This window comes from Aspergillus stella-maris (genome assembly GCF_047715825.1).
Source record: "Aspergillus stella-maris strain CBS 113639 unplaced genomic scaffold BDV14scaffold_1, whole genome shotgun sequence".
NCBI lineage: Eukaryota > Fungi > Ascomycota > Eurotiomycetes > Eurotiales > Aspergillaceae > Aspergillus > Aspergillus stella-maris.
The window spans coordinates 714,527-736,398 of NW_027396795.1; the positions used below are offsets into that span (position 1 = coordinate 714,527).

Here is a 21,872-nt window from a genome sequence, read left to right on the forward strand (position 1 = left end):
GAGTAGTGATTGTCTGGAGTTGAAGAAAGACAGGTGAGTAGATGAGAGGAGGGACTGGAGAGATGGAGCTGGCAAGAGAATGGATGCAGGACTGAAGACCGTGGGCGAAGAGGGAAGAAGCGTTATTACCTTCAGAGAGTAACGTAACTAAGATAAGAAATAGCACAGCTTTCTCAGGCCGTTGCCTGGAGCTACCGCCAGAGACTGAGCTGGAGCTATTCACAGGAAAATAGAACTAGAACGTATGTTTACATGGTGTTACTATGCTGGTCCTAAAGGGAGAGGCATATATTGTGATGACGAACCTATCTCATTCAAACTAAAAAGGGGTAGTTTCAATCGTAGAGCACGGCACGTGAGAGAGTCAACATCAGCTGGCTAAACAGATATCCAGAACGGACTGGGCATCATGACGCCGTTGACGAGGCCATAGTTCATTTGAAGATTGACACCTGAGGGATCAGGCACAAACAATGCGGTGCCTGATTTTCCAAATGCGGCGACCAGGGTTACATCCCCAGTATAGCTCTGAGCCACAAGTTTCTAATAAAATCCCCAGAATGGGGGTATAATTTGGTTCGTAGTTGAGATCTTGAAGTTCCTGAACCTGAGTCTGGAGCGCCAGCTGTGGGCCTTAGGCAGAACAACTGACTGACGGAGACGGTGAAGTCACTGCCCCTCAACACTAGATCTCCCCTGATCTTTTCGCCAGTACAACCTTGTTTCTGCTGTCTTTGTTCTTGCCGCTGCGCTTCTCTTTCTTTTGGCCTTTCTTTAACCAATTCTTTCTGCCCTGCCCTCCTCTCCAGTTTCATACCACTACCCCTCATCATCCACAATGCTTCAGGTGCCTATCCGGGAACACACCAACGTGGCCTCCACCAAGGCTGTAATCCTGGTACGTTCCCCGATACTCTGCAGCCCTGCAAATATTGCTCCCCCTTACTGAGACTAATCGCGGAATGTTTCTAGGTGGGTGGCCCTTCAAGAGGAACTCGTTTCCGTCCTTTGTCGCTTGATGTCCCCAAGGTTAGTGATTTCCCCAGATTCTTGCCATCTCCAATGCAAGGGCCTAACGCCAGTCTCGTCCACAGCCTCTCTTCGAAGTCGCCGGCCACCCAATCATCAACCACTGCCTCAAGGCCCTCGCAAAGATCCCCGAGCTCCATGAAGTTATTCTTATTGGTTACTACGATGAGTCCGTTTTCCGCGACTTCATCAAAGACTCCGCGAAAGAATTCCCCCAATTCCGAATTTCATACCTGCGAGAATACACTGCGCTAGGCACCGCCGGAGGTCTCTACCACTTCCGCGACCCTATCCTCAAGGGGAAGCCGGAGCGCATCTTCGTGCTCAATGCCGATGTCTGCTGCTCCTTCCCGCTCGGCGAGATGCTGAAGCTGTTTGAGGAGAAAAACGCGGAGGCTGTCATTCTAGGAACAAGAGTCCACAACGATGCGGCTTCGAACTTTGGATGCATTGTGTCCGACTCCCACACTAAGCGTGTCCTTCACTATGTCGAGAAGCCGGAATCGCACATCTCTAACCTCATCAACTGCGGAGTCTACCTCTTTGCAACCGAATGCATCTTCCCCTCAATCCGCAGCACCATCAAGCGCCGAACAACTCGTCCCCGCCTGCTCTCATACCCCTCCTCCGATAACTTGGAGTCTTCCTTCGTCGCTGACGACGACTCACAACAAACCGAAGTCCTCCGTCTCGAGCAAGACATCCTCTCCGACCTCGCTGACAGCAACCGCTTTTTCGTCCACGAAACAAAAGACTTCTGGCGCCAGATCAAGACTGCCGGGTCTGCCGTCCCGGCCAACGCTCTCTACCTCCAAAAAGCATTCCAGGCCCAGTCCGATGAGCTCACACCTCCTTCCGCTACCATCGTTCCTCCTGTCTTCATCCACCCCTCTGCCAGCGTAGACCCAACGGCGAAGCTGGGTCCCAATGTCTCCATTGGTCCTCGCGTCGTCGTCGGCGCTGGCGCTCGTATTAAGGACTCAATTGTCCTTGAAGATGCAGAGATCAAACACGATGCATGCGTCATGCACGCCATCATCGGGTGGAGTGGGCGAGTAGGCGCCTGGGCCCGTGTCGAGGGAACACCGATCCCGACATCAAGCCACTCCACCAGCATTATCAAGAACGGCATCAAGGTGCAGAGCATCACAATTCTTGGAAAAGAGTGCGGTGTTGGCGACGAAGTCCGGGTTCAGAACTGTGTTTGCTTGCCGTACAAGGAGCTCAAGCGTGTAAGTTTGCTCATTCATGTAATTGTCACCCCAACTAACAAGATATAGGACGTTGCCAACGAAGTCATCATGTAAGGCATTTAAGCGAGGCATTTCCATTATATCAACATAATACTACCATTTTGACGTTTCACTTCACTTTCATACGTAGTTCTGCCAAGATATTTAAAAGTACATGCGGTGGACAATCTGCTGAGTGCATCAGTCGCTTCAAACCTACTCTGCTCTGAAAAGGTCTCGTACAGAATCTTGCACTCTTTATTGGTCTGATTCGTTTCATTGATATTGGCTCCATATAGATTTCGCTCGCTGAACTAAGCTGGCTTGAGCTAGATACACAAAACAGAGATATATAATTAAAACATACCACCGACTAGCAGTGTCGAGAACCCTCAAAAACAAACACGCTCTAACATAACATATCCAAGGAAATCAAACCTACCTTCATCGAAAACGAACACGAAAAGCCACAGTCCGTTTTTTTTTTCCAAAGCCAAACAATCACCTCAAACTTGTTGAAATCCACTACCTATACGCCAAAGGATCATAACTCGTCTGCTGCGTATACCCATAAGTATTATCATAAGCACTCATCCGCGCCGCCCTCGGATTCTGCTGATGCTGCGGCGCCGGTGGCGGCACCTCATCCGAGTATCCCCCGCTCAGCGCCGCATTACTCGCATAAGGCGGCGGCTGATGCAACGGCCTTGACTCAGAAATATCCATCTCCTCGCTCCGTCCACGATAATGCGCCGGCGGCGCAGGGAGATTCTCGTAGCGTGGCCCCGCAACAAGCGGCGCGTGGTCGTCTCCAACCTGGGGATAAGAAGCAGACATCACGCTGCTGTTTCGGTCGTGCTTGTATGCGGCTAGATTGTGCCCGTCCATTCCCATTCCGGCGCCGTAGTCCATGGGGTCGTATTCTCCTAGTCTTGTAGAGCGGCGGTACGCAATGATATCAAGTGCGATTGAGGTGATCAATGCCGCGGCGCCGATGATTGTGAATGCGAAGAGGGCCTTGAAGGTGTGGCAGACGCGGATGCCGGTTGAGTTTGCCCAGTATGTGGCGTTGCATGTTGTGAGAATTGTGTGGGAGACGGACCAGGCGAGGAGAATGAATGCGACGGCCCAGATGATGAAGACGGTGGAGTTTGTGATGAGCGAGAAGCGCGGGGAGAGGCCGTAGCAGCAGTGGAGGGTTGTTGTTAGGACGAGGTTTAGGAGGGAGAGGAAGGCGGCTATTATGAGCTGTTGGGAGTTTGTTAGTATGGTGAAATTGATGATAGAGGATATGGATAGAAGGTGAGCTTACCACGAGGAAGGCCCAAGGGAACTTCTGGTCGGCGCTGTGGAGATTGTATGCGAAGACCGCGAGGACGATAGCGACGAGGAGCGATGAGACGAACAGAATGAACCGGATGATGTGAAATGGTAGCGCCGGATATTCAGATGGCTTGACGGATTTGCTGCGACGCATGGTTGCGGCAGTCGACTGGTTGTGTCGTAAAGAGTTGAGTTGAAAGCTGCCAGATCGGTTGATAGATGGATGCCTGGGGTCAAATACTTCGGATCGATCGTAGTAAACAACAAGAATGCACGGTCGTCTAGGCCTTGAGCATGACAACCACAACTGGTATTCGTTCTTCGTTGCTCGTGACTTCGTAAAATAGAAGAAAGGTTTCGCCAGCAAGAAGGAAGTTATTTGAGAAACAGAGAAACAGATCAGCCCTACTCTCTTCTATTTTAAGGTGATCTGATCTGCTGCGCTGCCATGGCAAAGCCTCGCTGGGGCTCCACCGGCCACGCAGCGCGCCTCCACTGCCCACGCAGCCTGAAACAACGTCAACTCTGGGGTTTTGGTCTTGGTCTAGTCGTTGACTTGTTATCTGATCACGCTGAACTATGGGACCAAGTACCATACTTTACAAGATATCTCCAACATCAAACGCGATGCAAGCACTACAAGGTATACTAGGAATTGTTGCTGCTGCCACACTGTCGCAATGACTGACACTCACGGCGCGGCTCGTGTTCAGCTTCCTTCCCCACATCACATTCCGAGTCCAGAACTTCAGATCAACGACCTCACCTCTTCCTACAGGCTCACCGTCTGCTCTGATCGCATCCTGCAGGCACCTCTCTCGCCATGGCAACTCTTCTAACTACTTCTGTACCCTGGCATGATGGCGAAACCAAAATGCACCAGCTGCTGCGCGTTCCCTACCAGGACAATCCCACAGTGCCCTTTCTCAGTCCTGGCGCAGGGCTATTGATGAAACGGTCTCCACTACTTGCTGTCGGAGCTCTAGATCACGACGGAAGACCCTGGTGCTCTCTCTGGGGTGGGGAGGAGGGACTTGCGACTCCAACGTCGACATCCAGTTTCGATATCAAGACACCCGTCGGGAAGGCTTACGATCTCGTTGTCGAGAGTCTGTTGCTTGATTCTGCGGGGAGCCATGGGAAAGCAGTTTCGTTTCTTGCTGTCGACCTAGAACATCGGAGGAGAGTTAAGCTGTTTGGCAAGATAACCGCTGGATCGCTGGGCGTCACCGATCAAGATGAGCGTATCCGTGCTGCGAACGCCCATCTCACAGTTCATGTAGATGGTAGTCTCGGTATGTATGCGCGTTTGTCAACAAAAACAAATCTTTTGACGCATTCTATAGGTAACTGTCCTAAGTACCTGAATGCGAAACACATTGTCCCCTCTTCACCTGATCCGAAGCTGATATCGGAAACCTTTCAGCTACAACTTGGCGCTATTGACTTGCTAAATCGTGCAGATTGTTTCTTCATTTGCTCTTCAAATGGAACGCAGGGTCTGGACACTAATATTCGTGGTGGTTCCCTGGGCTTTGTGCGACTTTCCTCAAATTGAAGCAAGCGGGGCAGTGCTGGTCTATCCAGAATACTCTGGGAATCGGCTATATCAGACTCTTGGGAACCTTCAAACGAACCCGCTGGCGGGCTATATCTTCCCGGATTTCGATACGGGCAACGCATTGTTTGTCGCAGGTAGGACCGATATACTAATAGGAAAGGATGCGTCTTCTGTTCTGCCTCGCTCAAATATCGCGGTCCGCGTGACCGTCACCGCAGCTCGTTATGTCGAGAAAGCTCTTTCGTTTCGAGATCTCTCTAGCAACCCATCTCCATATAATCCTAATGTCAGATATCTGTCATCGGAGAAACTGTCTGCGGCGATTCTGGGCAATCTCGAATCTTCCGTCACAGCTACAATGATCGGAAAGGAATTGATCACGCCGTCGATTGGTCGCTTTCGATTTCGAATATCAGACCCGAAATCAACTGGGTCATGGATGCCAGGGCAATATTTGACGCTGTCTTTCTATGATGAGCTTGACATGGGCTACAGCCATATGATGGACGACGATCCATTGAGTCTCAATGACGACTACGTCCGGACTTTCACGATTTCGTCTGATCCGGGTCGCGGTCTTCCGAATGGGGAGTTTGAGATTACAGTTCGCAAACACGGCAACGTGACTCGTTGCTTGTTTCAAACCAGTGAGTGGGCTGGCCTCGAGGTACCTCTGAAAGGATTTGGAGGCGACTTCCAATTACCAGTACAAGGTAGTGGTATTCTGCCATTTATAGCTGGAGGAATTGGGATTACACCACTTCTTGCTCAGCTTCCTGTCATCGACATCAATAATCTCCGGCTTTTCTGGCCTATTACTGTCAGGGACATTGCCTTGGTTTCGGACACCTTCAAGCGATTCCCAGATCTGCCCAAGTCAACCTGGTTGTTTGTCACTGGTACTGACCTTGACAGCGACGGGGCTGAGACTGAACTGGTTCATCTGAAGCAATCGGGTGCACAGGTTCAATGCCGCAGGATAGAGCCTCAAGATCTGGATCTTTCGCTCGCCGGCGTATGGTACTTCTGTGGCAGTCCTGCCTTGAAAGTGTCCGTGCTTAATTGGTTAGCTGGTAGGGAAGTAGTTTATGAAGATTTTAGTTATTGAAAATATGGACATATTGCAAATAGGATACATACGTTTCTCGGGCATTCTGAGCCAACTGTTAGGATAGTTCGAGGTTGAGGCGATTCTCGTGGCTTCGGCAGCCCCAACGCGTCAGTGCTGCTGCCTCCCCGCAGAAAGCAATCCGGACCCTCACCAACTCCGACTCATAAATCCCACCTGTCCAATTCCAAGACATATCTTCGTTCTCACACTCACCCACCAAATTCCCAACCTCTGTTTACTTCTTGCTCGTGACTGTTCACAAGCGACGGCAACAAGAGGACAATTGTCCTCCCCCTTCATCACAATGTCCACCTACGAAGGCAAGCAGCGACCAATCTCACCCCTCATTAAAACCCCATCCAAGCACAACACACACAGCGCGCACAGCTAACACTCCATCTAGTCGAGCACAACCTCTCCTCAGACCCCTCAACACCACAATTCACAACCCGCCGCCGCCGCCCCGACCTCTCCACCTTCTTCGCAACCCTTTCCGAAATCTCCTCCGACGAAGCCCGCTCCCGCCCCCATGCCGTCCCTGTTCCCGGCGACATCAGCGCCGCATTCTACTCGCTCGCCGAAGCGCTGAATATCATGCGGCGCGAGGGAGGCGCAGGTGGTCCTGGTGAAGGAGGTGAAGGCGCACAAGCAGATAGCTTTCCGACGCTGAATCCCGACGGCACGCCGATTCGCGTTCACGGCGATGATTTGCTTGCGCAGATGATTCAGACGCTGCTTAGGGAGGCTGAGACGCCGCCTACGGAGGTTGAGGGGGCGAGTGAGGCTTTTTGTGATGGTATGTCTTTTCGTTCTTTCCAATATATATTCATGCCGGACACAGCCAGTGCTAATTTTGCTTTTTTGTGTCTACAGACCTCGACCGCGTGCCACGCGCATCCCTTAAACCCGGCCAGTCCTGCCCTATATGCAGCAATCCCTTCCTAGACGACAAGTACCCGCTCGTCGTGCGACTACCATGTCACCCGACACATCTGTTTGATTTGGAGTGCGTGAGGCCCTGGTTGAGGCTGAGAGGGACGTGTCCGCTGGACAGAACGGACTTTGCGAAGCAGGAGCGGGACAAGATTGAGGAGAGGAAGAAACTTGCTGAACAGGATGATGAGGAGGAGTGGGATGGGATGTATGGTTGAGCTACGGAGTATACTACATAACTTATATCCGGTGGGTGGGAGGTGCTGGTGCTGGTGCTGGTGCTGGTGCTGGGAGGTTCGGATTTAGCTATGAGAACATGGAAAGCGTGCATACTGCATTGAGATATCTTGCATATTGTGTATCTGAAGAATACCTATGTACAGACTTTTACTTCTTTTTGTTGCCTTTCAAACCATCAAGAACTACCCCCCTGATCCTTCGGCCTAAGAGCCAACTTCCCCGTCTTATCAATAACAGCCTCTAGCCCCCTCTGCTCCAACATCCCCCCACTATCATCCCTAACCTCCCTCGCCTCCAAATCCTCAATAAGCTTCTGATTCTCCCTGTTCCCCTCAAGCAAAAACTTCAAACACATGACCGCATGCTCCTTGATATAAGGATTGTGCGCGTCAAAGTTCGTGCAAGACAGTATCGTCTCGACACCACCGTGCTTACGGATTTGATCCTGCACCTCGGGACATTTCCAGACGAGCGAGGAGAGGACGAGCACAACAAGTTTCTTCAGGTTACGCCATTCAAATTCACTCGGGTCTTCGGTTATAGGCGGGGACTCGGGGCGCGATGCAGTACCGCCGTCTGTGGGGTCCGGATCGGAGGGGTCATAGGGTCGTTCGACGGCAATGGGGCTGGGGCTTGGAGAATCTCTCGATTGATGGTGTGAGGGAAGGGGGCTAGTGCTGCGGCCGAGGTTGAGTTGGCTGAGTTGGCCCTTCGGTATGCTTGCCTCGAGCTCCTTGATGAGGGTGACGAGGTCGTAGACGATTTCCCATTTCACGAGAAGATTCTTCCACTCGTTGTTCTCTGTGAGAACGGCGAAGAATTCGAGGAATTGGTAGACGCCTTCGTAGACGCGTTCCATGTCCCATAGGTTGAGGGGGAAGTCCTCGGGTAGGGCGCGGCCTGCGCGGATTTGGCCTTGCAGGTAGATTAGGGCGCAGGTTTCGGGGATGATGTTGCCGCGGAATATGGTGAAGATGTAGCGGACTGTGAGGACGTCGACACGAGACAGGGGCGCAGGGTTCTTGGTTGCGTTGGCCTGGCTGGAGCCTGTGACTGAAGCCGGGGAGTATTTCGAGCGGAAGATGTGCGTGAGGATCTTGACGACGACCGCTTGGGCGGGGGAAATGATGTCCTTTGGTTGACCGAAGTCAGAGTAGGCGTGGGACATGAGGCCATTCTTGAGAACTGCGTCCATTATCTGTACCATCATCTTGAAGTAGAGCTCGTCGTCGGGCAGGTCCCAAGCAGCAATGAAGATGAGGAGTTCTCGGAGAAGGTTGCGGCCTGTTTCCTGTGTAAGGAGGATGTGGCATCTGAGGGCTTGCATGTTGCGCGAGCCGGTCCGTTCGCCGCCCTTGAGGCCGAAACTATCCACAATGCCGGCTTGGATGATCATGGGAAGGGCTTCGATCTCGGCGGGGCCTAACACGAGCGGGATGTCCGTCAACAAGCCGCGCTGCTGGTCCCCTGGGCGTCCGCGGTAGTCGTCATCATCTTCATCATCGTCTTCCTCTTCTTCATCCATGCTCCCGTTGGCAACTGCTTCCAAGCTGCGAGAGTCGTCATCACCGACAGTACCTGCGTCACCCGCATCAGTGGTATCATAATCGTGATCTCTCTCATCGCCTAGTTGAGAAGTCTCCTGAAGACGTGCCATCAACTCATCCTTGGCTTCCTGGAGTGTCTCCGCCGCCGACTGGGCCGACCTCGGCATGCTCGTGTCTTCCTCTGCAATCGGGGCATCGCCGGCAGCGAGAGCGCCATATTCGTTGAGGTCAGGAAGATCTGACCAGCAGATTCGGGGAAACCCAGCGGTCGGGCTGCGGTCAATTGTGAGAATGGCCTTTTTGCGAGGAGGTTCGTCATCGGGAAGAGCTGGCGGAAGATCTTTAGCTCTATCTTGGAGGTCTGACCATCCATCGACCTTCGCACCTAGTATAGCAGTGAGGGCAGCGCGGATTTCTTTGACTTGATCCGGGTCTTTGCCCATTTCCTGGATCGCCGTCAAGTCTCGCCCGAGAAGCTTCTCCATGTGATCCTTGATATTTGCGAGCAAGAGCATAGCTGCTTCCTCCTTGATCGTAGCGGGTTCGCGGGGGAAGTTGGAGATTGTCTCGAGTAGAAGATCTTCGGCAGTTTGATCGTAGAGTGCCCTGATCGGAGGGTTGACTATTCTCTCTCCAGTCTTGACAATGGGCGCTAGACCCTCTGGGTGACTGCTCGCTTGGTCGAGCGGTTCCTTGGGCTGGATGATGTTCGAGTCCCCAGTAGAATGGTAACCAAACAGGTCCAACCAGAGGACCATTTTGCGCTGCTCATTATGCATGATGAAGTTGTGCAAGAACTGAAGGCACGTAATCAATAGTCGCTTGTAGAGGTTGACGACTTTCTGCCAGCGCTCCTCATTCCTCGCATTTGTCTCTCCGTCGAAACCCCGCGCCGTCACCCGAACACAAGTATCTACCAAAGCAAGAACTCTCTGGTCAAATCCCTTCTCGGCCGCCATATTCTGCGCCTTTTTCGTAGTCGCAAGAAGGTTCCGCGCGATCGTACAGAGGTCATTTAGGCGCTCGATGTCTTTGACGAGAGAGAAGTAATTGTAGGCTATGAGGTTCGAGGAGGAATGCTCGTAGTTCGCGGCGGGAGGGCTCTTCCATATGAAAGACTGTGATTCGAGGACCGGTATCGCTTTTGTGAACACATCCGTAAGGCCTTGCCAGATATCCGGGGACAAGCCCAAGCCGTGTCTACCGAAAAGAAGTGTTAGTGTTTTACGAGTCAGCCGGAACGGAGGGGTTGTATTTTACCTGACATCGCTCTCCTGGTGTGTCTTGTATAAGATCTGCTTTCCAGCAGAGAGCATATGATCCAAGCGCTTGTCGTCAATCATGCCCCGCGTCTCATAGTGGCTCAGCGTGCCCATGAGAATGACCTTCAACATGAGCTCCGCGGGGGTGCACTTTGGCTTGATTTCGGTTGACGCTCGGTCCGCCATGTTGAAATGCCTCGAGGCGGAGCGAACAAATTCTGACCGCAAGCTTTATCAATCGCGAAGCTATTTCTCGAGGTTATTCGGAAGTTGAAGTGGCGGCGGAACAAAAGAAATCATTGAAGAGGGTAAATTTTCCCGCTCCGAGCCTTCGCCTCAATTACCTCTTACGGGAAGTCTCGTGATCTAGAGCAACAGCAACTATAGAGTAGATCCTCAGCAAACACGATAGATTCTATTTCTTTCCTAGCCCTTATGTACCTTCTGTCCTGAAGATGAGGAAAATACATGACACAGATTGTTCCAAAACCCAAGATCGTAAATGTTGTCGATCTCACTCATGCTCTGGATTTGAACAAACCTTTGGTCGGCCACCGCGTCCGGATTCTGCGGTTGTATAACGTCGTTCGAGCGCTTGTGAAGCTGATGCCCTTCCTTTGGAGGCTCGCCTTCTGTCAGAACAAGCATCTGATCACTGTCCCGAGGCCAGGAGCTCGGCCTTTCGGGATGTTCGAGAAGGGGCGACTCGCTTCTTCTGTGTCCTCCGATGAACTTATAGGCCATTCCATCAGCAACGTCATCTTTCCAGTCAGACCACTTCGCGCTTTCATTTGTTGTCATGCCCGCCCAGATAAGGTAAGCATGATAGACAAGGAAAGCAAATGCCAGCGGAGCCGTCATGAACATCAACATTGTGACTCCTCCAACGCGGGTATCAGCCCCTACTATAGCTGCGAGTAAGTTGAGAAGGGTAGCCCAGCTCTTCTTCCGCAGGCGCACAGGAGATCTCGGAGGAATAAGCCTGTCGTATGTCTCTGACATGAGGAAGTAACCGAGCAATGCACCATAGATCAGCATGACGCTCAGTGACAGCAGGAGAGACAAGAAGTATTTGTAGTTATTGAGACCGACGCAGTTGGTGAGCCATATGCAATGGTGGTCATGTCGAGCAATGCAGCCTTTGCAGTAGCTGCAGTGCTTGCTCCTCGCCGGCTTGAGGAAGCGGCACGTCTCACATGTATGCCTAGGGTGGAATATGACCCGGTCGTAGGGATAACGCTTCAGCTCTTCCACATGGTTATCTGCGGTGATGAATGATTTGGTGACAACACTAAGATATAGGAAGTAGTAAGGGAGACATATGGCGACTGGAATGCAGAATCGGTGTACCAGGGAAACCCTTGGCCATGCACTCGGAATAAATATCACTTCACCAATGGCAAGAATTGCCGCAAAAAATATCTAGCACGCGTTAATAACCTGGCATCGTAACCTTAATGCGGAACTTACAAGTACAAGAGGATGATTCTCATAGAGTATATAGTTACCGATTCCGGACCAGAATCTAATGAAACGTCCACCAAATAAGCGGGAGTCAATGTAGGATATGCCATTGGGAATATGTATCCAAATGACTCTGTGGAGAAGGCCAATCGGCGTTTTTCTATGCTTGTCAGACAAAAGCAGCAGCAAAGGGATATTTCAATATACCGGAAGAAAGGTAGTCTCCCAAACAAGACTATGAAGACGAAAGCTGAGAATCCTAGAATTGTAAGAGCGATGGTCCGTATAAGCCCCATCGTGCTCTCCGAATGTGCGGCGGCAGTAACGCAGCGAGGGGGTCTGAAAGCTCAATAGATCAAAGGACCAGTTCTTGTTTATGGTACGACAACTCGAGGTCGTTGACCCCTGAAGCTGTCTCTGAAAGAGAATCAAATCAACATCTAAGCCGTATCTCGTGAATCCCCGCTAATGACTAGCACGTGATCTGGGGATCGGAATCTGGGTGAAGAGCGCCGACTTCCGTTGCAATATCACATGGAATGACACGCAGTGCTCAACCTGCTTAATCTGCGTTGATAGGAGGGGTATCAGGGGCAATCAGTCCTGTGAACAGCGCTACAGACCGGATGCGCGTTGCTGCGAGTTCGCGACACGACGCGTGACCACGTGACATTGAGTCCATTATCGGACCGTTACATACGAGGGCCGCTGCTTCATCGAGATTCGAGACAGATACGAACGTCCAGCGGAGAATGGCATCGGGGCAGGGAGAAGCGGATGGCCATAGTGGTCAGGCGGAGAATGAAGATGGCGGCATCTTCCAGGGCATGTCGTTCTGGCTCTCGCGCAATGTTCCTCAACGAAGTAGGTTCAAGGAAGATATAGAGGTATGTTTTCAAGTCGTCTATTAAGGCTAGCACTAATCGCCTCGAAGCGTAATGGTGGTGTCGTGAGGCTCAATGAGAAGGACGCAGATGTCCAAATAGTGGACCACAAGAGGAAGAACCTCCCGCCCAACGTGTAGGTCCCATCCATTTTGAAGAGACGGGTGTTCTTACATTGTCTAGATACTCATTCCAGTTCATCGAAAAGTCCATTACAAGAGGGATACTTCAGGACTTGGAAGACTATCGAGTGGGCCCCTCCACATCTCGCCCTGTCGGAGCGACGCATATTCCAACCAAAGGGCAGAGGTCCAGCTATACTATAGGGGAAGATCAAATCCTTTATGACTATATGCAATTACTTGAACGAGATTCGCGTGTTTCGATTCAGGGCAACAAGATCTATCAGGAATTCGCAGAGAAGGTAGTCTCATCTGACCTGATATACGTCTAGGCTAGTACTAACTAGACCCAGCATCCAAGCCATCCATGGCAATCGTGGCGTGATAGGTACCTTAAGAGGGTCCGAGGACGTCCGAGGCCTGGAGGATCAGTCCAACCTAATGCCACTACTACCACGGAATCTTCAACACGTCCGACTTCATCTCGGTCCGCTCAAATGGCAGCGCGGAGAACAGATTCCCCGTCCAACTTGCAGCAGAAGAAACGAAAACGAAGCCCAGGGCCCACGGAAAGGGGCGAACGCGCATCGAGCGACACAACCAACACAAAGCTAAGAAAGCCCACGAGTCGATCTGGAGGGCAACGAGCTTCTGAGGTGGTACTACCACCCGATTCCCTGGTCCAGATAAGACAGAAATCACCAGCGGCAAATTCAAGGGCGTTGAATAGCGTATCGCGAGGGAGCCCGACTAAATATAGAGCTCCGCAAGTAGTGGTGCCTGCGCCTACACCATCGAACCAGAGGAGGAGAGAATCACCACGCCATGAACACCCTCAAAGCCCAATAAAAGAAAAGGCCACCACAAAACAAACACCAGAAATTCCGGCAACACCAGAGAAACCCACAGAACAGGCGAAAGGCAAGGCCCCAGCGCAATCGCCCGTCGCTGAACCCAACGCAGACATCGAAAACTCCTTCTGGGAACTACCTTCTCTCCCGCCGAGCCCTGCGCCAAGTGAACCGAGCCAAGATGTCGAAGACGAGCCCAACCAAGGCATTGACGCATGGATAGATGACCGACTTAGCAAAGGGAAAGGCACCGAAGAGCAAATAATCGAGGCTATGCGGTGTACTAGCATGGACCCCGAACTGGCGGATAAGGTCTTGGAGACTTTGGTCGCAGGAAAGGGCATACCGACGGATATGCGAGGAGTTTGGACGGCAGAGGACGATAAATACTTGGAGGCGCAGGACTCGCGGCAGGTCCAGCGGGTCTTGGAGAAGCATGGCGACCTCTTTAGTTCTCGGTGGGAGTACCTTCGGATGGTGAGAGAAGATCAGAAGCTTGATTGATGCTTGGTTGCATTATCCTGACATGGCACCGGCGGACTGCCTGAAAACCCGTTGACTACCTAACATATGAACGAAAATTAAAGGGCGCTGTAACGACGAGAAAAGACCAAAAAAATGGACCAAGGAGACAACACCATGCCAGAAGGGTATAAACAGGTTCCAGAAAAGACTCATGGTTGTCACCCTATGCTCACTCAAACTGTGGTTGATTGCGCCCAAGGATGGCCAAGGGTTGTGTTTTATCCTGGGGGCCCAAACGCCAATTAAATGATACCCCGTGCCTTCTTAGCCAGAACACCTATCATACAGTCCGATAATGGCATGCACAATTCCATAACTCCAGCTCCAAATGACCTCGTAAGCTTGTTGTTCGGTCGTAGATCCGGTAGATGAGTGAGAACTGAACTGATGCGCAAATGCAACGAGTGGATCCGATCAACCGAAGATTAACGGAAATGCGCGTTCACGCATCGGCATCCTTGAAAACCCTGGTAGAGGTTAGAATTTGGGACCTTAAATTGGTTTGTAGTATGACGCATCATTGAGGACATACAGGTGTGATTCGTAGAATTGGAGCATCTTGCGCGGGCACTTCTCGTAGCAAGTTTCGATCGAGACCTTTGACTTCTTGTCGTTGTTCCAGTGGAGATATGCCACAAGTCCACCATCCTCGCGAACAATGGTGTCGACAGCCTTGACTTCCTTCTCCCAGTTCTTGGAATTGGGGACCCAATCGGGCGCCGGGGTTTCCTTCTCCTTCTTCTTCTTCTCGGGTTCCTTCTCTTTCTCTTCACCCGCATCTGTTTCCTCGGTGTCTGCCGCTCTTGATCTTCTCCGTCGCTTGGGCTCTGGCTCCTCACTCTCTTCTTTCACTTTCGTCGCCTTGGGCCGTCCCATGGACTTGCGCTTCTTCTGTGGTTTCTCTGGTCGTCCTCCAAGGATCTTGAAATATTCATTTAAAACATCTCGCGCATTGTCACTAGTGAAGCGGGGTAAGCAAGGGAGTAGCAGATAACCCGAGGGTACTTAGTACTTACAGGTTCTCCTCTGGTTCCACTGTCTGGTCCTTCGGGTCGTCGTAGCCCTGCCACTTCACTTGTAACAGCAATGTACCCTATCGCATCGTCAGTATGAACTGTCGCGTTTGAAATGCGTCAGGCGAGGTATGCGCACGTCTGCCTTGAAGCTGTGACCTAGAATCTTCTCGACAATGTAGCTAGCATGGTCAACATTGGCGATCGCAAATCACCAACCGCGAACTCACACATCCTCCTCGTCCTCGTCCTCGTCATCATCTGCGTCATTGGCATTCGCAATTCCGTTTTTCTTGTCTTCGACCTCATCGTAAGGAATAGACTCCCCGGTGGACTCATCGTCCGAAAATTCGGCCACGGGAGCTATTTGCGCTGTTAGTAGCCCCAACGCGAAGCTCTGCAAAAAGCCGACCGATCACTCACGCGGCATTGTTCGTGCTGAAGCAAAGCTGAATAGTCGCGAAAACAGCTTGACGGTGCTGCTGAATGGGCCGGCGCAGATCGAGTTAATAAAATGAAGTGGTCGCGATTGGGACGTCGGCAAACGTCTTGGTGGAGATGATGTTCCTGAGGTTCAAGGTTGCTTGCCGAGTAGCGCAAACCGGAGCGCGTTCTCTGTAGGGTGCAGCCGCGCTAGTCCTGATTGGGGGAGCTGGCCACTAGCCCAACTTGGGAATCTCCAGAATTTCTGATCAGAGCCCCGTGAACTGTGGCCGAGCGTTGAGGTTTCCATTGTTGCTGTCACCTCGCTTCTGTCTTGGTTTGGAGGTTGCATTGCCTCTAATTTACTTGTACTTCTTTCCTTTCATTTATCTATCAGAAATACCCCACTGCCAGGAGGCAGACCGTCAAAATGGCGATGCGTGCGTTTCCCCGATGCCCCTCATTCTTCCCTGTGCTAATGGCATCTCTTTTTTGTAGAGCTTGATCTTTCTCAAGGTTCGAATATCTAGCCTAGCCTGAGCCGCCGAATCTCCGTCACTAATTACGCAACAGCTTCTGTTATGAAGGATGAGCAGGGCCGGCCGTTCATCATCGTTCGAGAGTACGCCGCGGAGACCAGACCCTTGATTCTACGTGCGGAACAAGCTGACATGTTTCTTCTATAGCCAGGGGAAGAAGAAGAGACAACATGGAACAGATGCCGTCAAATCCCACATCGTTGCCGCGAAGACCGTCGCCAGCATCGTGAAGACTTCTCTGGTACGGGCCGTCACCGCTACACGCACAAGGACAACTTCTAAAGGAATACACAGGGTCCTCGTGGTCTCGACAAGATCCTCATCTCTCCCGATGGTGATATCACCGTCACCAACGATGGTGCTACCATTCTCGGCCAGGTTCGTTCTGACCGCACCATGATCCCGCAAGCGAGACGCATTATAACCCGTTATGCTACAGATGGAAATCACGAACAACGTTGCCAAACTCCTCGTCGAGCTTTCCAAGTCCCAGGATGAAGAAATTGGTGATGGAACAACCGGTGTTGTCGTCCTGGCTGCGGCCATGCTGGAGCAGGCGTCCGACCTCATCGACAAGGGTATCCACCCTATCCGTATCGCAGACGGTTACGATGCGGCCTGTGAGATTGCCGTTGCCCAGCTCGACAAGATCAGTGACGAGATCAATTTCTCAAAAGATAACACCGAGAACCTGCTCAAGGTCGCCAAGACGAGTCTGGGTAGCAAGATGTATGTTGCTTCGTCTGAACAGATCCGTTGAGTAAGTGCTGACCATAGCAGTGTTTCCAAGTCACACGACCAGTTCGCCCAGATTGCCGTTGACGCCGTTCTCTCCGTTGCCGATCTCGAGCGAAAGGATGTGGATTTTGAGTTGATCAAGGTGGACGGAAAAGTTGGTGGAGCCCTCGAAGACTCGCTCCTCGTCAAGGGTGTTATCGTCGACAAGGACTTCTCTCACCCCCAGATGCCGGATGAGGTCACAGACGCTAAGCTCGCTATCCTGACCTGCCCGTTCGAACCCCCGAAGCCCAAGACTAAGCACAAGCTCGACATCACATCGGTGGAGGAGTTCAAGCGCCTACAAGACTACGAGCGGGAGAAGTTCACAGAGATGATCCAACACCTGAAAGACTCCGGTGCCAACCTTGTTATTTGCCAATGGGGTTTCGACGACGAGGCCAACCACCTTTTGTTGCAGAACAAGCTCCCCGCTGTCCGCTGGGTCGGTGGACCTGAGATTGAGTTGATTGCTATTGCCACAAACGGCCGTATCGTCCCTCGATTTGAGGACCTCAGCGCAGACAAACTCGGAACCGCCGGGCGAGTGCGCGAGATGACATTCGGTACTACGCGAGAGAAGATGCTTGTTATTGAAGAGTGCGCCAACAGCCGTGCGGTTACGGTGTTTGTGCGAGGAAGCAACAAGATGGTGAGACTGATGCCTTTGATGTCTACCGAAACTGACCAATGCTAACTATCCCAGATCATTGATGAGGCTAAGCGATCACTGCACGACGCCATTTGCGTCGTTCGTAACCTGGTTAGGGACAACCGCGTTGTGTACGGTGGAGGTGCTGCCGAGATTGCCTGCTCGATCGCTGTCGAAGATGCTGCTGTCAAGAGCCCTGGCATTGAACAATATGCTATGCGCGCATTCGCTGATGCTCTCGATGCCGTGCCCCTCGCTCTTTCCGAGAACTCTGGTTTGAGCCCTATCGAGACCCTTGCCTCTATTAAGTCTCGCCAAGTCAAGGAGAACAACTCCCGTCTTGGTGTTGACTGCATGCTGAGCGGTAACAACGGTATGTTACTTCAGGCACATCATGAGAGCACTACTGACAGAATCTAGATATGAGAGAACACTTCGTCATTGACCCGCTCATCGGTAAGCGCCAGCAGCTGTTGCTTGCAACGCAGCTCTGCCGCATGGTTCTGAAGGTACGTATATCAGACCTGAGTACACTACCCAATGCTAACTTGCTTAGATCAACAACGTCATTATCTCCGGTGACGACCACCAGGAGTTCTAGACTTGTATATGATATCTACCTTCTCAATGACCAGAATGCACCATATGCTTGGGCCGCTTAATCAACCAATCTATCTAGATCGTGCTATAACAAAAAAAAGGCGCAGGTACATAGATCGATGCAATGAAAAATTGAATATCCATCAATCTCTCAGCGTTTACGGGGGATACACATGCCTCGGGAGTATCAATTTTACCACCATCTCATGCCCTCGCCGTCTCTCCCCATGCCTAGGTAGCAGAGAAGGTTTCGGAGCTTCACAGCCTCGAGAGCATCTGCCGTTTCACGAGGTTGATGAACTGTCAATTGCTACGTATTCAGTCATACGACACTTTCCCCGAGGCAATACCTTACGCATAGAGAGCCTGACGGAAGTGAGGATAAGACAGCTGTCATTGTAGGTCAACTGACGATATAAGCAGTTCGCCTTGTGGATTAAGGTACCGAGAATTAAGCCGAGGCATGTCGGCGCTGTTGTCGTTACCCGTTACCGTGGGCGTGAGGCGTCATCCACCAGGTAAACTAGCAGGTCCCAAGATCGAGGGAGCGCCTAACGCCTAACCCGGGGAAATGGAGTAACACCCCTTAGCATGGTAATTATAGTAGAGGTAAAGTACGAAGGATGAAGTCAGGAGTTAGAGAATAGGGGGCCGGAAAGCTAAACAAGATCTTCCGCTCATCGAGTCGAGACGGAGGAACTTCCGCACAAACGGAGGATTTGTTTCCGTCGATAATAGTATGATGTAGACAGAACGTGACGGGGCGGGCCGGTGGGGGAGGAAGGGAGGGAAGGAGGATGAGCTCAGAAGACGGATCCTTGGTTAAACTCTGACATGTTGCTATACAAGGGATCAGGGGAGTGACTGTTGAGTAGTATAGACGATAACATGTGAGGAGCGCCCCAAAGTGGCGGACAGACTTCCTGATCACCTGTCCAGACTCAACCTGCCAACTCACCAGCCGCATCGCCATACAACAACAGTTCGTCGCGTCCAGATGACCGCCTGAGCAAGTGGGACAGCAGACTCCAAAATAACAACAGCAGAACAAGCAAAACCCCTTCTGGGCCCGCCAGTGGCTTCGGCGCTGATATCACAATGCAGCAGGGCCCCTGTCACTGCCGCCAGAGTCCAGTCATCATGTAACGTCCGGATCTCCCTCGCTCACATGGCCTGGGTTCTCTTGAACTTCGAAGACTTGGGGGCATTGACGTGGCTCAAATCTGTTCGCGCATCTTTCCCGCCCGCTGAAGGCTGCTGCTGCTCGTGACTGTCAACAGCCTCAACTCTTCGCTGCCATTGCCCTCTAGGATTGCCGTTGTTGGCTGACTCTCCGTGCTGACTCACTTCTATACCGCTACTTCTCCATCACCTGGACACTGCTGCGCTCTCTTGACCGAGTACTCGTGTTTGTCGCTGCCATCGAAATGTTCCATACAGGAGATCGCCGTTTCTAGCTGTTTCCTACGGTGGTATGTATCGATCGCTCGATGCAAAAGTACGACTCCGGTCTAGACTGCTACAATTTACTCCAGATCACGCCCCGGACTCTGGTGTATGTGGCTATGTATCACGGCAATTTCTACCGCGCAACTCTGGAGTCTGCAGCTTTCCACCCCCGGCTTGGGCTCAAACAACACCCGTCTCTGCTACCTGATACCTATCCAGCGACAGATACGGAGTATCTACCCCTTTTCCAAAAGTGACAATTCCGTCTCCAGAGACAATTACGAGGCATCCAAGACATCGGCACAATACCAGCTTCCTAACGGCTCTTTCTTCGTCATATCAAGCTTTCGACCTCTCATTCGCCCTCCGCGACCAACCATTCCATGTTCCGGCAACTCAATAACATCCCCAGCACCACCAGCACCCCCAAAATCAAGCCAAAACTCACCCAGGCACAATAGCCAAACAAAATCCCTCCCGACAAGGCGCACCATCACACTCTCACGGCGTCAGCGCTCACCCTCACAAATTGACTTGAAATTGATTTCAAGAAAAATGAAAATAGGGCCCGCGGTGATCCCAGTGGCGTAGAAAGCATACCCCTATCAAAATCGATTTCTGATGTGTAAGCCCGATAAGGGAAACCAGACAGGTGAGTAGGCAGGCAGGCAGGTAGGCAGTCATCAGCAGTCATGGGACCAGCTCGCGCCCTCGGTGCCTGATTTGAATTGCCTCCGCCCGTCAGATCTTCAAATCCTTCTGTGCGATCGAGGGTTTGTTTCAGGTAATCGCGGGTTCGGGGATATGCTTTGCTTTTTCGGGGCTTGCTTTGCTCGGTTCTTCACTCGGTTGATTGGTATGTATCTTGACGCGGATGCAAGCCGACATTAACTGTAGATATCCAAGTAACCCAACCGACAGGAAAGCAGCCTCTGTCGTCAGCATTCATTTCTTAATTCCCTGTCGGCGCTTATTCTGAATGCGATTACATTCCACCAAGGAAGATCGCTTGATAAGCAAGCGAAGTGGTTAGTGGTTGCTACAGCGTATACTCTGTGAGTAGTGAGTACCGTGACTTCTGCACGGTGTCTACCTATCGAGAGCCTTACGGCGTACCTCTACAAAAGAAGCTCAGCGCCTCAATGAATCTACGGTAAGATCTCGATGAGCGAATCCGCACTTGGTTCTCACCGCATGACAGAACAGCCAGGGTTGCTGAAAACATCGTATCTACTTTTCTCGATTGAGTAGGTCGGGGCGAGAACCAAACTGTGTACTTGTAAGTAAAACCTATCCAGGTATGTACAGTAGGGCTCCTGAAAGAATTACTTATATGGCTGAATAACCCCGGCCCCCGAGCTAAACGCCCAAAACCCAGCCTTTTACGTTAGTCCTCAATCTAATACTAACCCTGCGTATCCGTCAGCCTCTTCCCAATTCAAATCCGAATAAATCCCTACCCGCCCGAGACAACACAATAATAATAGTGTAGGTAGTTCAGCCCAGCAAAAGCAAAAGAAGTCATCTGAGCCCTCATCAGAATAATCCCAGCAACACAACAGACCCAGACGCGGTCCAGTCCAGCCGCCGACGCCAAAATCTGCAGCGAGCAAACATCTTCAGGGATTAAAGTACGGGGGCGCCCGTCTAGATACGTGGGTGATTGTTTGCTCTTGCTGGGGGTGGGTGGATTGTGCATCCCCGCGCGGGGAGGGATCAGTGTCTTGGTTGTTTGTTTCTTCAGGGTCATGTGTGGGAGGGGTGCAAAAGTACTGTATATATATAATATATGTGTTCTTGGGGGTTTCAAAGAGCGGTCTGGACTTGTCTATGCCGAGCCTGGGGTGCCAATGCTAATTGTTTAATGAAGCGATTATTGCTATGGTTTATCTGTTGAAGCTGAGACAGGAGAGTCGAGCTGAAGTGGTGAGTTGCATAAGGCTGGTCGGCCAAGACAATGTATGTCACTAAGAGTAAAGAGTGAAGAGTTTAGTACCTCCCCTAGATACACATCTAGTTTGAAGTGCAGAGTATGTACCGGAATACCTCCGGCTAAGAAACGAACTCCAGATCTACACTTACAACTCAAATTCTAAATTTCCAGTTAAGAAAAAAATAAGATTGGTTACCCCCTCCAATCTACTACTGTTTCCATGATACCAGCCTATATCACCCGCAATAACCGCTCTGCACCCGGGCCGAGCTGAATATATATCTAGCGACGTCGCACGAGGATGAAAACCACGCACCCTCCCGGGTCCAAGCGAGGGATCTAAGCTTTCTGCTCTTCCTCGGATGTGTCTATGGACTGAACACAATCTTTGAAGTATTCTGC

The 21,872-nt window shown here is 51.4% G+C and overlaps 7 protein-coding genes across 7 annotated transcripts; 4 read left to right on the plus strand and 3 right to left on the minus strand.

Annotated features, from left to right (window-relative positions):
• The first annotated feature begins 316 nt into the window (after nucleotides 1–316).
• Nucleotides 317–2,364, plus strand: BDV14DRAFT_4242 (mannose-1-phosphate guanylyltransferase). Its single transcript, XM_073776741.1, has 4 exons — nucleotides 317–898; nucleotides 973–1,029; nucleotides 1,095–2,261; nucleotides 2,310–2,364. Exons 1-4 carry the CDS (start codon nucleotides 839–841, stop codon nucleotides 2,334–2,336), a joined length of 1,311 nt encoding a protein of 436 aa, XP_073633840.1. The 5' UTR covers nucleotides 317–838; the 3' UTR covers nucleotides 2,337–2,364.
• Nucleotides 2,365–2,509: 145 nt separating this feature from the next.
• On the minus strand, nucleotides 2,510–3,950 carry BDV14DRAFT_162186 (uncharacterized protein; the record flags this gene model as incomplete). Its single annotated transcript, XM_073766860.1, has 2 exons — nucleotides 3,574–3,950; nucleotides 2,510–3,509 (listed from the first exon to the last, which is right to left on the minus strand). Coding segments are annotated over exons 1-2 (884 nt in total), but the record flags the coding sequence as incomplete, so codon positions are not given.
• A 508-nt stretch (nucleotides 3,951–4,458) lies between these two features.
• BDV14DRAFT_194668 (uncharacterized protein) lies at nucleotides 4,459–7,407 on the plus strand (the record flags this gene model as incomplete). Its single annotated transcript, XM_073771972.1, has 4 exons — nucleotides 4,459–4,879; nucleotides 5,172–6,218; nucleotides 6,660–7,052; nucleotides 7,130–7,407. The coding sequence occupies 4 exons, from the start codon at nucleotides 4,459–4,461 to the stop codon at nucleotides 7,405–7,407; spliced, it is 2,139 nt and encodes a 712-aa protein (XP_073633842.1).
• Nucleotides 7,408–7,604: 197 nt separating this feature from the next.
• BDV14DRAFT_186541 (uncharacterized protein) lies at nucleotides 7,605–11,998 on the minus strand (the record flags this gene model as incomplete). Its single annotated transcript, XM_073770826.1, has 6 exons — nucleotides 7,605–10,176; nucleotides 10,237–10,434; nucleotides 10,583–10,584; nucleotides 10,680–11,660; nucleotides 11,709–11,862; nucleotides 11,910–11,998. The coding sequence occupies 6 exons, from the start codon at nucleotides 11,996–11,998 to the stop codon at nucleotides 7,605–7,607; spliced, it is 3,996 nt and encodes a 1,331-aa protein (XP_073633843.1).
• A 456-nt stretch (nucleotides 11,999–12,454) lies between these two features.
• On the plus strand, nucleotides 12,455–14,063 carry BDV14DRAFT_194671 (putative transcription factor Rap1; the record flags this gene model as incomplete). Its single annotated transcript, XM_073771973.1, has 4 exons — nucleotides 12,455–12,589; nucleotides 12,637–12,722; nucleotides 12,770–13,010; nucleotides 13,062–14,063. 4 exons carry the CDS (start codon nucleotides 12,455–12,457, stop codon nucleotides 14,061–14,063), a joined length of 1,464 nt encoding a protein of 487 aa, XP_073633844.1.
• Nucleotides 14,064–14,528: 465 nt separating this feature from the next.
• On the minus strand, nucleotides 14,529–15,669 carry BDV14DRAFT_162198 (chromo domain-containing protein). The gene is made up of 5 exons (XM_073766861.1): nucleotides 15,521–15,669; nucleotides 15,328–15,460; nucleotides 15,237–15,279; nucleotides 15,101–15,177; nucleotides 14,529–15,042 (listed from the first exon to the last, which is right to left on the minus strand). The coding sequence occupies exons 1-5, from the start codon at nucleotides 15,525–15,527 to the stop codon at nucleotides 14,577–14,579; spliced, it is 726 nt and encodes a 241-aa protein (XP_073633845.1). The 5' UTR covers nucleotides 15,528–15,669; the 3' UTR covers nucleotides 14,529–14,576.
• Nucleotides 15,670–15,798: 129 nt separating this feature from the next.
• Nucleotides 15,799–18,388, plus strand: BDV14DRAFT_4346 (chaperonin-containing T-complex subunit CCT5). Its single transcript, XM_073776766.1, has 10 exons — nucleotides 15,799–15,960; nucleotides 16,019–16,036; nucleotides 16,094–16,142; nucleotides 16,207–16,300; nucleotides 16,354–16,437; nucleotides 16,499–16,788; nucleotides 16,840–17,488; nucleotides 17,543–17,861; nucleotides 17,909–17,997; nucleotides 18,045–18,388. The coding sequence occupies exons 1-10, from the start codon at nucleotides 15,951–15,953 to the stop codon at nucleotides 18,087–18,089; spliced, it is 1,647 nt and encodes a 548-aa protein (XP_073633846.1). The 5' UTR covers nucleotides 15,799–15,950; the 3' UTR covers nucleotides 18,090–18,388.
• Nucleotides 18,389–21,872: the final 3,484 nt, after the last annotated feature.